Here is a 17,081-nt window from a genome sequence, read left to right as displayed (position 1 = left end):
GCATGGTCATTTTCTAAGTATTTTCACAAATTAAACGAACCCTGCAAGTGCACTTGTAAGAATCCAGATATTTTGTTCCGAATATTTTAACTATGAAGAGTGGAATTTTTCTCATGACCTGAAACTTTGCACTCCTTTTGGCTTAAACTGTTTCAGAGATTTTATTGGAATAATGATATTTTACCTTGTAATTATCCTTTGAGAAAGGGGAAAGCAGAAAATAGTGATTAAAATAGCACCAGGAGAACTATAACACAATTCACTAGTTAAAACACAATAGGTTCTATTGCAGTCGGTGAAGCCCTCCCTTCACCACTGTCTCCCGCTATATAATCAGATAGGAAGCGCTACATAATAAGAAACACAACAGTTTGAAAAATAACCACAGCTAACGTTGGGGATTCTCCTGCACAAGTCCCCTTCTAAGGCAACTGTAACATTCCGTCAGTAAACTCTCCACTTTACAGCAGGGAATCCCTCACCTGGTGTCTCTTGCAACCCCTACCCTTCCTCCTCCCAAAGTAAACAAGTCAGCCCACCAAAGGAGAACAGAGCCCTGTACCTTGTTAGTGGCTGTGGCGCTGGATCCCTGTACAACAGGGACGTTAGTTACTTGCACTGACAAGTAGTCGTTATCAATCAGGGGCCAGGCTCCTTCCACTTTGCAAGTCTGAAAGTGATCCCTGAAAGTCCTGAGATGCGGGTCGCCAAACAAGCCGCAGAAGACGTAGCGGCGACCGGGCTGTGGCTCGGTGCCCGCTGCAGCCCGGTGACCGCGCACCAGCCCAGCCCGGTTCTCGTAATCACAGAAGCCCATGTTGTGATTGACAGGCACCAGGTCCTGGGCTGCGATCGACGTGGGCCCTTCCCGGGAGCAGTTCCTCTGGCTCATCAGGTCGCTGATGCCCAGCATGGCCGAGTGGAAGGCCAGGTTGCCCCGGCACGCCTTGGCCGTGCGCTCGGTGCACAGGGCATAAGCCCGGAGGGCGATGCAGAACTCGGAGGCGAAAGCATTCAGAGCGGCGTTCAGGTGGGAGGTCAGGGCTACAAAGTCGGTTGTGCACTTCTGGATCCTGCACTGATACTGTTGCTGGCAGTAGGCTGCAAAAAACAAAATAGTGGAACGACGTAAAACACAGCGAACTCGGGTTATTATAGAGGATGAATTCAAACAAGTCATCGCACCTCCCCCCCAAACTGGCACTGAGTGATAGAAATCACAGCTAGAAAAGCATTGCATTCCTAAACTATAAATCAATTTTCGTAAAACCAGGGATGGGCGGTTCCATTTTAAGCTTTGAATGTGATGGAAGGCAAGCTTTCCACATTTACTGAAAAATCGCCTCCATGCAAAAGTTGCATCGAGAACAAGTGCACAATAACTTTATATGGCAATGCACTGCATTCTGACGGTTCAAGTGTGAGCGGGTTGCATTTACTACATTCAGCACTTGCACCGTAATGTCCAATCCGCAGTTAAATTCTTACAAAGACGTGCGAAGGAAAGCGGGACATTGTCTTATCTTCACATTATTTGCAGAGTCTCGGGGGGAGGGAATTGTGGACGCAAACCACTGCGAGAAAGCAGATAAGTAACAGATTTGTAATGAAGACAAAAGAATGATTTGTCTATTCCTAACAATAAATAAATCACGCGTTGACTTCAGGGGTTGGACGCGATTCAGTCACGATCAAGAATTTGAAATGTTTGAGGAGCTACGAAGACAAAAATAAAGGAGTGTCGAGAAATGAAACAAATGATCCAGCCATTTCATGCAGTTGGTAACCTGAGCCCGTTTGTCGACTTTCACACGATGGAAGTAAGAAATGATTTCTCCCGGTCAAAATGCTCAGGTTCTCTCCCAGCCCCAATACAATCAAGTTCTTCCCAATGTGAACCGTTAAAATGATAGTGAAGTGAGCGCGTTAGACTCGACTTCAAAATGTTTACTTCTTTGCTGTTATCAAAAGAAAAGGGCTGGTCATACAAGACCCAAACTGTAAATTAAGAGGCGAGAAAACGGGATCTCGTTCAGGAAAAGTTTACAAGACGGGAGGTGGAGGTGCGGAAGATTTGTGTGCAAGTTTGCGCCGGACGGACACACGCGAAATGAACCCAAGCGGTGGGATTGCAGCAGCGGCAGCAGTGATCTGCTCAGGCCAGGATCCTGCACAACGCTGAGCTTTCAAATCATAACACAGTGCTGAGAGAAGGGGATGGGGTTACCTGTGTTGGCACACGTCGAAATGAAGAGCAGGAGGAAAGTGAAGGCGATGGAAGGGCGCTCAGCCCCGGGGTAGTAAAATCCTGCTTTCCCCATGCCCATCCATTCAGGTTGCAGTGAGTTTCTCAAATACTCCACCGAGAAGGGGCAGCTGCAGGAACCTCTCCTCGTCCTGTAGGAGCGACAAACGCATGAAGGAAATTAATCAGAACACAGCCGGGCATACAGCATTGTTTTTTTTTTGAGGATGCAAAAGGTGGATTAAGGAAGAGCAGCTCTGGCCCAACACTATCAATCTCCGCTATCCAGTGCCAGCAGACACACACCAGGCTGCACACAGCAGCACGCAACCTAGCCCAGCGCCCCCCAGCTCACTGCCTATTGGCTAGGCGCTGTCCCACCCACCCCGGGTGCTGCCTCCTTATTGGTGAATTGCAGCTGTCAATCAGCCTTTCCCCTCTCCCGGGCCAGCGTTCCAGAGTTTCCGCTCCCAGGTTCGGCTGCACCGAAGCGCATTACTTCATCACGGCCCAGAGCGGAGTCAGAGCTGCCACTGGGAGGAGGAGGAGGAGGAACCAGCAAAGGAAAGAATGCAAAACCAGAAAGGAAAAAGGCAACAGCAAGAGAGGAAAAAAAAACATTAAAAAAACATGGGAAGCATAAAAACAACAGGAAGCAGCATAGAAGAAATAAAAAACGAGAATAGTAACATGAAATAATAATGAGAAAGGCGAGGGCGGAAAATACAAAGAAAACCGTGAACAGTTCTAACAGGAAGATGCTGAAAATTCACATATAACCTTTTTACACTCCAACCAACAGAATGGTATGGTGAAATAGATGGTGGCTATGTTAAACCGGAACAATGCATTTATTTAATAAACTAATTGCAACTTCTGCAGACCCGCTAACACAACAGGTGTGGGGCTGCGCAATTCAGGGAGAGCAAACCAACATGTCAAACACAGGGGTCTACAGAATACAAAATACCCTCGAGTAAAAAGGGTTAAAAAGCTGTTCATTTGGTTTCAGCTGCAAAGCTCTCGACTTTCGTTACTGCTTTCTCACATTCACTATCACGGCTGTGAACCACAATGTTGACCCATCACTGCCGGCTCAGGCTGCACACAGTCAGCCCCCAGCCTCGGGCAAACACAGACAGTGTTTGCGGTGTGCTGTCAACATCAAAAAAAAACGTCCATCCCAACCTCGCATAGAATAAACCAGCATCCTTCAACCGAGTGATAGCATGTCTTGGGAGATCACGTCCTCCTTTGTGCTGCTTCCCGTTCTCCGTTGTAGGGCTGTGAATTGGTTGTTGAAGTTGCAGTGTTGTAAGGACGTTAATTTGGCTGCAAAATGCTTCACGCTTGTGTTTAAATGATGAACCAAGACGTTGGCAGGTATGAAGCAGCAGCACTCACAGGGACTATAGAGGGCGCAGCGGGCCCGTTATGGAGCAGCAACCACCAGCATCAATTCTCTTCAATAATTAAAGCCACGGTTCGGTGAAAAAGTTACAGTGTGCGCCCCAAAATCATTCATTTTAATAGAAATTTGACATTTCTTAAATAGTCTTTACTTTCTAAAATACGTGGATTATTATATCGATACATAACCGACTGGTACACGATGAAAGGTTTAATTATAACACGGGGAAGGCATGCACAAGCAGCATAACTGCGAGTAATCTCCAAAAAAAAGGCACATTTACATTACATTTCAAGGAGTTATTTTTATTATGAAAATAACCAATCCATGTTCCCTCACTTTTTTACACGCAGGCCCCTAACATTGTGGTGAGGGATGAACTGATCCCAGACTTCCATGAATAACATCCCAAACGCATGGCTCGGAAGTGCTTAGAAGCCACCTCCTGGGGTCAACTCTGTCCACCTCCTCTGCTCAGCACCAAGTATCTCACCTCTACCAAGTGTCTCCTCACAGTGACATGGCATTTTTTTTGTTGGGGAGAATTTAACTTGCACCCAGGATTCCAGAACACAGCTCATTGTAAGCCAGCCGTCTGTAACCAGTATGCTTTCTTTAATAGCTCAAAAGGCTGGCTTTAAAAGAACGTATTCATAATTCATTTCTAATACCTTATCACATGGGCAGTGGATCCTTGCAGTTATGGTGAGGAACTATAAGCTGGCCCACTGATAATTATATGAGATATTTTGTGGGCAGTTATATGGAAAGATAATTAATGAGACAACTGGAAGCCCAACTTCTTTTCCAAGATAACATACAATGGTGCTTCTTGGTTGTCCTGGTTTTTCTGTTGAGTGAAGCAACAGGATTTTGGTCTCAGTCATATTCTTCAGCACATAACCTAGTTTGAAACATTGGGTGCAGCGCTCCATTTAAGATGTGTCATCCCTCAGATGAGTTTTTTTATTCTTTCACAGGATGCGGGCATCGCTGGCTAGTCAGCATTTATAGCCCATCCCTAATTGCCCTTGAGAGGGTGGTGGTGAGCTGCCTTCTTGAACCACTGCAGTCCATGTGGTGTAGGTACACCCACAGTGCTGTTAGGGAGGGAGTTCCAGGATTTTGACCCAGTGACAGTGAAGGAACGGTGATATTGTTCCAGTCAGGATGGTGAGTGGCTTGGAGGGGAACTTCCAGGTGGTGGTGTTCCTGTGTCTGCTGCCCTTGTCCTTCTAGATGGTAGCGATTGTGGGTTTGGAAGGTGCTGTCTATGGAGGCTTGGTGAGTTCCTGCAGTGCATCTTGTAGATGGTGCACACTGCTGCTACTGTGCATCCATGGTGGAGGGAATGAATGTTTGTGCACGTGCCAATCAAGCGGGCTGCTTTGCCCTGGACGGTGTCCAGCTTCTTGAGTGTTGTGGGAGCTGCATTCATCCAGGCAAATGAGTATTCCATCACACTCCTGACTTCTGCCTTGTAGATGGTGGACATTTGGTGGAGGGAGTCCCATGATTTTGACCCAGTTAGAGTGAAGGAATGGCAATATAGTTCCAAATCAGGATGGTGTGTGCTTGGAGAGGAACCTGCAGGTGATGAGGTATTAAATTGAAGTTTCATCTGCTAATTTGAATAGATCAGATGGACATTGTATGGCAATATCTGAAAAGGAGGTGATGTTCTGGACAACTTTCCTCCCTGATCTAACACCACTATAAACAGATTAACTGTTTATCTCATAGCTGTTTGTAGGATCTTAGCATGTGCAAATTGGCATCCAGATCTGTCTACATAACACCTCCTGCACTTCCAGTAATTTATTGCATGTGAAATGCTTTGAGATGTGTCTGAGAGCCATGACAAAACACTACATAAATGCATGTTTTTTTTTCCTTATTGGTGTTTGAATATGGGTGTGCATTAATTTTGTAATTTCCAAAAACAGTAGGGATGTTAGTGATTGGAAATATATTCAGCTTACTCTTGGGTTATGCGGAGTAAACCTCCCTTTACTCTTCTCCAGTAATGTGCCATTAGAATTACATCTCTACATGACATGGCAAGATTGCTAATTTTAGTGGCAAATTTAATTCTGGGGACTCAAGTGCCCTTGCAATTCCTAAGCCCACTCTAATTTCATAGTATTGTAACTGTTATGAGTAAGAACTTTCAATGTACCAGTTTCGCCTGAATATGAAAGCAAGTTCATGAATCATAATGGTGATCAATAGTTACAATGGCCTATGCATATTTTTTAGAATTACGTTTTCTCTTTTAATTTGATCCCCTTCTCCCCAACTGAGACTTATCTGGGCTGGACAGTGGGAAGTCCAATCTGCTGTAATCACCAGGGATGAAAATAATTCCATTCTTCCATCACCTCTCCTGGTCTATTGAAAGTTGCATACATAAGAGATAGAAGTAAGAGGCTCCAAAAACAGTTTCCTTTTGACGTCGATAAACTTAATGTGTCTGATGAAAGTCACACTTCTAAGTAAATATAAATGTCAGCACTATAGGATTCAGATTCTCTGTATACATCAAACACTGTAGGGTTGTGTGTGGAAAAGATCACATGCGCTTATTTAAGTAAGCTGTAAGTTAATATAGGGGTTATAGCGGAAGTGTTTCTTTATGAAGCACACCTACAGTATTCTACTCCAAAATTATTAGTATTTTTTGAGGTTATTACAGTGGCATTCAAACAACTAACTGAATTTCCAAAATTACTGGTTGGTGGAAATGACAGTATAAGAAACAATTGAATAGTTTTAATAATTCAGTATTTTGTTTCCCGATGAGCATTAAAAATCCTTTAGGTATTAGATTCTCCAGAATGTTTTAATACCATAAGTGAAATATCAGCTGTCAGCAGTGTAATATGAAAAAGATATGTGCTATTGGGCATTTCTGTGGAAATTCTTGGAACTAATGGAAGACTGGAACATTTGAATCTTCTCAACCAAAGAAATATGTATTTTTTCCATTATAACCCCATAACTTCCCCCATTCAACATTAAATGCACTTTAAAACCTGCCTCCCAAAAACCAAGATTTCAAATGATGAGACAAGTTAGAAACAGAATCCTGAGAATGATGGGTCTGGTGATCTTTTATGATCCTTTTAGGTTCCTAAAAGAACTTGCATTCCTATGAAATAAAAATAAAGGTCCAAGGGGGTTTTCTATGTGTTGAATAAAAAAGATTCATAAGAGAACTTTGTATTGCCATATTCAAGTAATTGTTGAATAATTCTACCTGGATATGATCTACATTTCAACTATGCTAATATTCCAGTAAATCAACCACACTCAATCTGCTTCAGCCACATCTTGGCCAGGTTGCTAGGTGAGAAAAACTAAACATAGTTTCATTGGAAAGGAAACCAAAAAAAATCATGTATATTTTCTGTTGACAGAGGATATAGAGTTTTGCAATGAGAGTTGTTTAGAAGATTGGAGCTCGTTTTCTCCCCTCCATTTTCAGATGGACAAAGATGTAAACGGGACAGAACAATGGGTGGGGGGGAGGGGATATTGTAAAATATCTTTCCGCTTCCTACCCACTTCAGAACACACTATAGTTGTTGTGTCTCTGTTGGGTGAATTAACCTTCCTTGAATCTATTGTTATAACCAAAAAGAATCGCTCTCCAAGGTTGCATGATCTCTTCTTCAAATGAAGAGAGTAGAGAATTATGAGTGTAAGCAACGGCTTGTATGGATCGGAGGAAGGATACCATTTGTGAAGGGTGACTGTGAGGCATGGATACAAGAGAACAATAGGATGAGGGTGAGTGTGATTGCTGATCAGATGGGGATGTGAGGAGCCTGGAGAGGAATGAGTGGAGCTGCAAGGCATGTTGACCTGAGGAGTGCTGTGCAGGAGAATGCCAGGAAAGTCAGAGTATGGGCCTCGGCACCCAGAATTCCTATGCAATTAAGCTTTCCCGCCCTCCTGATCTCCTGGGTCCTCTTGGTGTAATGTCTCTAGATTGGAGGAACCACACCTGCTATTAACTTCCTCGGCCACTTCCATCAACTCTTGTTTGGTTGGAGAGGTTGTCTTCTTCCTCCTGTCTTTGGCAAAGAGCATCTCACTGCAGAACTCAGATCCCACAGCAGAACCTCCAGGTAAGAGTGAAAGTCCTGGGGAGCAACCTTGCCAGGTCTGCTCTCCATTCCAATGGTTGTTGTAGCCTCAAAAATCCATGTTCAAATGAGCCATTTTTAACCCATGCTGGGTCACTTTAATTAGAAATCCTTCCTTTAACAGATCTGCCCTCTCCAATTGGTCTGAGAACCCAGAAAGGCAGTTCAGTTAAAAGAGCCACAGCAAAAGCCACTGGAGATTCCAGTGAGTTCCTAATGCACTAATGGTCCTGCTGTACTAATGGTCCTGCTGTTTGGGTAGGTCTAAGTTTTGAAAATTCTGCCCATAAGGTGCTTTCTTAGATACCATCTTAAAATGATAAAGAATGGGAAAAATCTATTACTATACTCAGGTCCATTTCTTCTTTCTTCCAAAAAGTCTTCTGTATTTTCAAGGATATCTTTTGAAACTTATCACAGTATCCACTAATAATTTTATCCTGCAAAAAAGCTATTAAGAACTGGGCAAATAGTCAATTAAGTGACATGTGATGCTGCAGTGTGCTGTTGTACAGATTCTACTCATGATAGCACATATCACAGATGAGTTCACATCAAGCACAGCCAAGAACAATTAAGAACTACTGTATTGGAAAGGAGGGATATAATAATTGAAACTGTGACGGCTGGAGCCAATGGTTCCAAAGTGATTTGGGAGAAGCTGGGAAACAGCCTGAAGATTTACTCTTTCAGATAGAGAATGCAGTATAGCACTGGGACAGGTAGGCTAAAGAGAAATATGAAAACACCAACAAAAGTACTAAAATAATTTGGCTAGAGGTTAAATAAAATTGCTCATTCTGACTAAAAGCTTTACTCTTTGCAAAGAGATTGAATGTGTAATTCTGATAACTATCTTACGGAAATATTAAAAATGTCAATCAGAACCTGGGGGCCTTAAAACCTAGTTGAGGAATTTAGAGAATTATAGGATGAGAATTATAGATTTAGATTACATAGCCATTTCCTCTATAATCTAAACTACTGGTTACATTTTGGAGCGACGTCTGCCCTGTTCTATATCATTTCATACATTTCCATTCAACTAATATTCAAATTTCCATCTCTTAATTTGCATATCTGTTCAGAGTTTTAGCTCCGATATCAAGGGTAATAAACTTAGGCAACTCCCTTTTAAATTAATATACCATTAACACACAATTCAAATTCAGTAGTCATTTATTCCAGAGGTTTGATATCCCAAGAGTGAAGAATCATCAAGTTTTCTTCAAAATCTTGCTATCGTGAATACATGCAGCATAAAACATTCAATTTATCAGGTTCTCCCGCCAATTTGAATATTCATGTTGTGTCTCACTTCCAACATACCTTGTTCTTGAAAGAATATCCTTTCCTTTAATCTATCTTTGTATGTGGTGGTGTATCCGAGCCCAGGAGTCATCTGTATTATTCTTTGTTACAGACACTCTAGCCAGAGCTGCAGCTCGATGCAATTTTCAAAATGTACATATCCAGGGCATTATTTTCAAAGTCCTCGTGATACACATCCTAATCACTTTCATAAGTACTGAGATGCTCAAGCTATCAGTTTATAGTTCTCAGATCCTTTTTACATTGTATATTTTGAAAGAGACCCTGTCTCTCTCTTTCTTTCCATTACTCCTACCAATATTGTCAGTTCATTTAAACCTCTCTAATATAAAGCACGTCATTATGTCTAACCAAGGGCAGCATTTTTTCAGTCCCTTCCGTGGCAAATTACTTCTAAACAGTTGGCCTTTCTATGCAAATTTGCATAATCTGCCTTTGTTCTATTTTAACAAGCACCTTCCTAATCAAAAAGCTTCGAGAGAACAGACGACGCAGGGTGATTCCTGGACCACTTTGCTATTTACCTTCTCAACAATTTCCCTTTATTTTATCACTTTTCTATACATGTTAATTTATTCTCCTCTATTTATAAATAACTGGTTAACATGGTTATATGAAATTAAGGTGTTAGCCTTGGCTCAGTGGTAACATCCTTACCTCTGAGGAGATTAAAGGTCCACTTCAGAAACTTGAACACAATCTAGGCTGATGCTCCTGTTAAGTACTGAGTGAACACTGCATTATTGAAGGTGCCAACTTTTGGATGAAGACATCAAACTGAGAATCTTCTCAGGTGGATGTAAACATCTCAAGGTACCATTTAAGTAGAGGGGTTTTCCCAATGTCTTGGTCAACACTGGTTCCTCTTCTAACATCATTAAAACAGATATCTGGTTATTTATCTCATTGCTGTTCATGGAACCTCGTTGTGTGCATATTGTTTTCAGAAGGGGTCTGGATAAAAAAGCCAATGGTTCAATAAGGAGATATAGAAGGAACTATGTCCCCTATTGTAAACTGACCTCTAAATGTTCCTTCAAACACAGAAGTCAAAGAACAGACTTTCTTCCAAATACTGGATTGAACATCAAGTGGTCTTACTGTGCACATACAGATTTACAGCAAGTGCTTCTTTTTACCACCTTGCCTATCTCTAGTGCCTGTCTGTGCTGTTCTTAAACATATCAACACTGCATTGGTGATGTCTGAAAGCCAGGCCCTTAGGCTTGGGACCGAGGCGCTGACTTCTGTGAGGCGCCTAGGGGCATTTTATTACGTTAAAGGCATTATATAATTACAAGTTGAATCACCACTCCCCACTGTCAGATCATAATTTCACCTCTGGAATCATAGAATAACAATTGCTACACATAAAGGCAGGTAGCTTATCTTTGCGGCTGGTAAACTTTTTCCCATATTGTGAAGGAATCCTGGGGTTGAAGTCAAAGTGAACAACACATTCTTGCTGGGTCTCCGGCCATGTCCCCAAACAGCTAGTCTCTCCTGCTCTGCTTCTCAGTTATGGGGAGATGCAGTTGGCTCCCTGCAACTTGCTGCTTGTTTCTTCAATCAGGCAATGCCTTCTTTAAGCAGCAGCAGGTTTTACATTCTGTTGCTCCATCAAGTTTGTGCCTCCCTAATCAGTCACAAATGACATCCTTTGTTACAGTGATGCGTGTTCCCACCTCATCCTCCCTGTAGTCTTTGACACAGTCACCTATACTATCCTCCTAAAAAGCAGCTCCTCAATTGGCAAGCTCAGTGGGACTGTTCTCGTTTGATTTCAATGGCATCCAGTTGTTGCCAGAATATCTCCGGCAATGGCTTCTCATTCCACTCCTGCATAGTTAGTAATGGAGCCCCCTAACAATTTATCCTTGCCCCTTCCTCATTTACATGTTGCCTTGGTGATAGTCAACCAATGATAAAGAGTCAGCTTCCACATGTATGCTGATGACACCCAGCTCTACTTCTCCCACCACCTCTCTTGATCTCTGCACTGCCTCGGTTCATCTGATATTCAGTCTTAGGTGAACTGCATTATCCTGAAATTAAACATTGGAAAAGCCAAAACCATCATCTTTGGCTCTCTCCACAAATTCCATAACCTTGCTATTGATTCCAACCACTTCCCCGGTCACTATCTCAGGATGAACCAGTCTATTTGTACCCGCAGTATTCAATTTGACCCTCAGCAGAGTTTTCAGTCCTGTGTCCTCTCCATCACAAAGACTTCTGCCTCCATAACATCACCTGCCTACCACAGCTCATCTGTTGCTGAAACTCTTTAATTATTCCATTGTCAATTGTTGAGTTCATTGCTCTCCTGTTCAGCCTCTCATATTTCACACTTTGTAAATGTAAATTCATTCAAAACTCTGCTGCTCATATCTTATGCTGCATCAAGTCCTACTACCTGTAACTCTTATCCTTGATGATCTACAATGTCTCCAATTTAAAATGGTTATGCAATTCCTTCATGACCATGCCCTTCCTGTCTATCTAAACTCCTCCAGCTACAACACCAGTTACGCAGGATACCATTTGTGTCTCCATTCGTTTGACAGTGGTTCTTGAGGAATGTATCCCAACACTGACATTCATGCCTTCAGCCTCTGGATCCACTGTCTAAACTCCTCCTTCTTTGGCTCAACATCCACTTTTATCTATGTCTCAAGCACCTTGGGATGTTTTTCTATGTTAAGGGCACTATATAATTTCAAGTTGTTTTAGACTCTTCTTCAGGTATTTTCCAACCCCCATCCCCAATCCTCCTCCCACCACTTCTGCTATCCCTCCCCTCCACCCCGTTACCTCTCCAGGTATTTGTTGGGCCCTTTTCCTGCATCCATTTATGGCCCCATTTTGGGCTTAAGTTCTGCCACGACTGTATTTCCTAATGCCTCTTCACCCTACAATGCATTTACACCATCTGCACTACCTCACTTGTTTAAATTATATAAGCCCACAACTAAAGGCAGGGTCAACACCACAACCTGAAAGTGGAAGTCCCAGTTCCAACGATGCACCTGGAATTTCAAATCCACAATACACAACGTGCTGATTGTTCTCAGCAAGACCTGGACAATATCCAGGCTTGGGCTGACAAGTGAGAAGTAACATCCATGCCACACAAGTGCCAGGCAATGACCATCTCCAACAAGAGAGAAACTAATCATCACCCCTTGCCATTCAATCGCATTTTCATCACTGAATCCCCACTATCAACACCCTGGGGGTTACCATTGACCAGAAACTGAATTGGACTAGCCATATAAATACTGTGGCTATATGAGCAGGTCAGAGACTAGGAATCCTGTAGCGAGTAACTCACCTCCTTACTCCCCAAAGCCTGTCCACCATCTACAAGGCACAAGCCAGGAGTGTGATGGAATACTCTCCACTTGTCTGGATGAGTGCAGCTCCAACAACACTCAGAAAGCTTGACGCTGTCCAGGACAAAGCAGCCCACTTGATTAGCACCTCATCCACAATCATTCACCCTCTCCAACACCATTGCACAGCGGCAGCAGTGTGCACCATCTACAAGATGCACTGCAGGAATTCACCAAGGCTCCTTAGACACCACCTTCCAAACCTACGACCACTAACATCCAGCAGAACAAGGGCAGCAAGGGAACACCACCACCTCAAAGTTCCCCTCGGAGCCATTCATCAACCCAACTTGGAAATATATCGCCGTTCCTTCTCTGTCGTTGGATCAAAATCCTGGAACTCCCTTCCTAACAGCACTGGGGGTGTACCTACACCACATGGACCGCAGTGATTCAAGAAGGCAGCTCACCACCACCTTCTCAAGGGCAATTAGGGATGGGCAATAAATGCTGGCACAGCCAGCATGAATGAATTAAAAAAATGCCCATTTCTGAACATTATTGAGAAGAAAATGAGAGGAAATACCTTGTTGAGTCTGGTAGATAATTAAAAGAATTAATTTTAAATTGGTATTGCAAGGTACAATTTCTTACAGGCATGCCAACAAAGTAGGTAGAATGTATCCATCTCTTGAGGTTGTTCTAAACTAACACCCATGTATGAGAGATGACATCACAAATATTTAATGATCTTAAAGTTCTTCATAAACAATTTCTTTTTGGAGAAGAACCATCTACAAAATGTTTAAGCTCCATAAGTTCCAGTTAGCAAAGTTAGTGATATGCACTCAATGTTCTCCGGCTGTGTCTACAAGATAAAAATGACAGACAAAACTATTGATCTCACAAAGCTAAAATAATGTTTTATGTGTAGGGATAACAACAACAGATTCAGTTAAAATTCTGTAGCCTCGGTAAAGAAAAATGGATTTGTCTGAGAATTTCCACGCTTTGCATGGAGAAAAGCAAAGTGAAACAAAAAGTGATGAATTGCTTTAGAGGGAACAAAGAAGAAAAGGGAGAAAGAAAAAACTCACCAGAAAATGCTTCTGAGCTCCACAGTGCTTTTAATCATCTGAAACATAACACAGAAGACGTTCATTTCACTCAGAGATAAAAACAGTTCCTTTGACAAAACGATGGTTCACACATCACTAGGCAACGCAGCTCATCTGTAATACAAATTAGCTATCTCTGTTTCTGGATTGGTACAAAATTAAGGATGCTCTTCAACCGACAGCATAATTCTTTAATAATCTACAAAAAGAGGATTTTTTTTTCCCACTAGCAGACCTCAGTAGATTTACATTGCTAATTTGATTCACTGCTTAGCAATGCTAGCCAAATGAAACTAATCTTAAATCTGTTAAGGGAAGGTTATCAGCTTTGTGACTTGCATGGCATGAATCCTATCAGTTTGCAGTCAAGTTAAGGATGCTTGTTCTTGCCTACTAGCTGTCTCTCTCTACTCCAACAAATCACACAAAGACTTCTTTCAACCTTGCGTCAAACAGTTCCCAATGTATTCCTACACTTACGATTAGCACACTTGTTAAAGGAACCATATCAGATGTCCTCACAGGCTTAGTTTCGGCTAACACGGGTAATTTGTAATAATATCAAAGGATCAGAGCAAACACCACAAAAAAAGAGAAAACATTCTCATTCAAATTTTTAAAAGGGATATACTAGAATACACATACACAGGTCAGTTATCAAACATGGATCTTCTTGGTTTACAAGATATAAAACTAATGGCTTCCCTTTATTCCCCTCCTGAAGGTATTCCTTGTGCTGAGGCACATTTACACAGGCATCAGTCACCTTCTGGTACCTTTCCCAAATGAGAAAGTAAGTGTCAGCAGACTATCAACAATGGGAAAATTGCAGCCAAGCCTCTTCCTGTCATATCAACAGATACAAACTTTTCAGCATAAGTCATATTTCATATTGGCAAGAGGCGATGGCACTGTGGCATTGTCGCTGGACTAGTAACCCAGAGACCATGGGTAATGCTCGGGGACCTGGTTTCGAATCCTGCCACTGCAGATTGTGGAATTTGAATTCAATAAAAATCTGGAATTAAAAGCCTAACAATGACCATGAAACGATTGTCATAAAAACCCATCTTGTTCACTAATGCTCTTTAGGGAAGGAAGTCTTCCATCCTCACCTAGTCTAGCCTACATGTGACTCCAGACCCACAGTAATGTGATTCTTAAATACCCTCCGAAGTGGCCTAGCAAGCCAATCAGTTGTCACCCCCACCTTCTTAAGGGCACTAGGGATGGGCAATAAATACTGGTCAAGCCAACGAAGCCCACATCCTGTGAATGAATTAAAAAAAAAGCTCAATGACCTTTTGTCTGGCTGAAGAGGGTTGCAAATGCTTTATCTTTTGCAGTGATGTGCTGGGCTCCCCCATCATTGAGGATGGGGGTATTTGTGGAGCCGCTTCCTCTGGTTTGTTGTTTAATTGTTGGCCATCATTTACAACTGGATGTGGCTGGACTGCGGTGTTTCCACTGCCTGAGAATACCATCTCTCCCTCTGAGGTATTGGTCCCAGAATATCTTGGGAGTTCCCTTGTGTATTAATAAAGTGTTGACCCTATCTCCAGCTAGTTGCGGTCATGTGATGGCAGTGTGGATGTATCCCATTGCCCATACAATGGGTTGGAGCTGATGTGATTGATACACAATGTGGGGGTGGGGGGAATTCTTGATATCCCATCAACATTCCAGGTAGCTGACTGAAAGACTTCATTTGATATCTCATCACACGGGACCAACAGGTCTAATAGCCATTGTTGTTTAAATTTCTTACACTGAAATGGTAAGGGGCAGTCAATTTGCACCTGGGAAACCCATTGCATTTTAAGTTACTTCCCAGAAATATTATCTCACTCTATCCAGAAACTGGAACAAGAAGTCACCTGACTTCCTGGGATCCATTTTGTGAGGATACAGTATTCATTATTCCATGTCACTTTCTCTTTTAAAAGTACAGTGACCAAGTATGTTTAGGGGCATGACATGACCACCACAACATTGACATGTCATTTTTAGGTAAGCCTGGTGCTGCTCCTGGCATGTCCTCCTGCACTCATCATTGAACCAGCGTCAATCTCCCAGCTTGGTGGTTATGGTAGAGTGGGGGGATATGCCGGGCCATGAAGTTACAGATTGTGGTTGAATACAGTTCTACTGCTGTTAAGGGCCCACAGCACCTCATGGATGTCCAGTTTTGAGTTGCTAGATCTGTTCAAAATCTATCCCATTTAGCACAGTGATAGTGCCACACAACACGATGGAGACAGGACTTTGTTGCTACAAGGACTTTTCACTGGTCACTCCTACCGATACTGTGATGGACAGATGCATCTGCGGCAGGTAGATTGCTGGGGCCCAGGATAAGTAGGTTTTCCCCCTTGATGGTTTCCTTGTCACCTGCCACAGACCCAGTTTAGCAGCTATGCTGTTCAGGACTCAGCCAGTTTGGTCAGAAGTGGTGCTACCGAGCCACTCTTGGTGATGGGCATTGAAATCCCCCACCCAGGGAACATTCTGTGCCCTTGCCACCCTCAGTGCTTCCTCCAAATGATGTTCAACATGGAGGAATACTGATTCATCAGCTGAGGGAAGACAGTATGTGGTAATCAGTTGCAGATTTCCTCATCCATGTTTGACCTGATGTCATGAGACTTCATAGGGTCCTGAATCAATGTTGAGGACTCCAGGACAACTCCCTCCTGACTGTATATCACTGTGCTGCCACTTCTGCTGGGTTTATCCTGTGTCGGTGGCACAGGACAAACCGAGGGATGGTGATGGCGGTGTCTGGGACATTGTAAGGTATAATTCAGTGATTATGACTATGGTGAATATAACACAGGTAGTAGAACAAGGAATAAGGTTCTGCTGAAGGAGTTCAAGGAACTAGGTTCTAAATTAATAAACAGAACTTCAAAGGTAATAATTGCTGGATTACAACCTGAGCCTATGTGCAAATTAGCATAGGGTCAAAAGGATGAGACAGTTCAGTACATAGCTGAAAGAGCGGTGTGGGAGACAGGGGCTTCAATTCCTGAGGCACTGGCACCAGTTCTGGGGAAAGAGGACAACACTCCATTGGGACGGGGTCCACATAAACTAGGCTGGGATGAATGACCTGATAAATCGAATAGCTAGGGCTCTAGCAAAGGTCTTTAAACTAAAATGTGGTTGAGAGGCGTGATGGGGACAGAGGGTTCAGGTGAAGGGATATTTAAAAACCTAAAGAAAGATTAAGGCCATAGAGCCATGTAGCGATTTGGTTAACAATAAACAGTGTGTGACAGGAAGAGTTTAACGATAAAAGTGCATCAGTGAGTAAGGTCAAATCAGGGAAAAATGGTAAAAAGTTAACATTAAAGGCATTTTATCTGAATTTGTGAAGCATTTGTAGCAGGATAAACAAATCAATGGCACAAATAAATTTGATCTAATAGCTATTAGAGATGTGGTTGGGAACTAAATCTTTCAGGGCACTTGATATTTCAGCAGGAC

The 17,081-nt window shown here is 42.6% G+C and overlaps 1 protein-coding gene across 3 annotated transcripts in view; it reads right to left on the bottom strand.

Annotated features, from left to right (window-relative positions):
* Positions 1 to 17,081, bottom strand: part of rgmb (repulsive guidance molecule BMP co-receptor b) — a 217,091-nt gene that overhangs the window by 4,053 nt on the left and 195,957 nt on the right. For 2 of the 3 annotated variants that reach the window (XM_078565802.1, XM_078565811.1), the window contains 3 exons: positions 13,572 to 13,609; positions 2,228 to 2,397; positions 563 to 1,101 (listed from right to left, as the gene is read on the bottom strand). In XM_078565802.1, coding sequence (XP_078421928.1) covers positions 563 to 1,101; positions 2,228 to 2,397; positions 13,572 to 13,609 — 747 coding nt within the window. Of the gene's footprint in view, positions 1 to 562; positions 1,102 to 2,227; positions 2,398 to 3,433; positions 3,566 to 13,571; positions 13,610 to 17,081 lie in introns of those variants that run through there. The other variant, XM_078565819.1, reaches the window with a different exon arrangement.

This window comes from Cetorhinus maximus, chromosome 2, assembly GCF_964194155.1.
Source record: "Cetorhinus maximus chromosome 2, sCetMax3.hap1.1, whole genome shotgun sequence".
In the NCBI taxonomy this organism is placed as follows: domain Eukaryota; kingdom Metazoa; phylum Chordata; class Chondrichthyes; order Lamniformes; family Cetorhinidae; genus Cetorhinus; species Cetorhinus maximus.
Note: the sequence above shows the minus strand (reverse complement) of the source record. Positions and strands in the feature narration are given on the sequence as shown.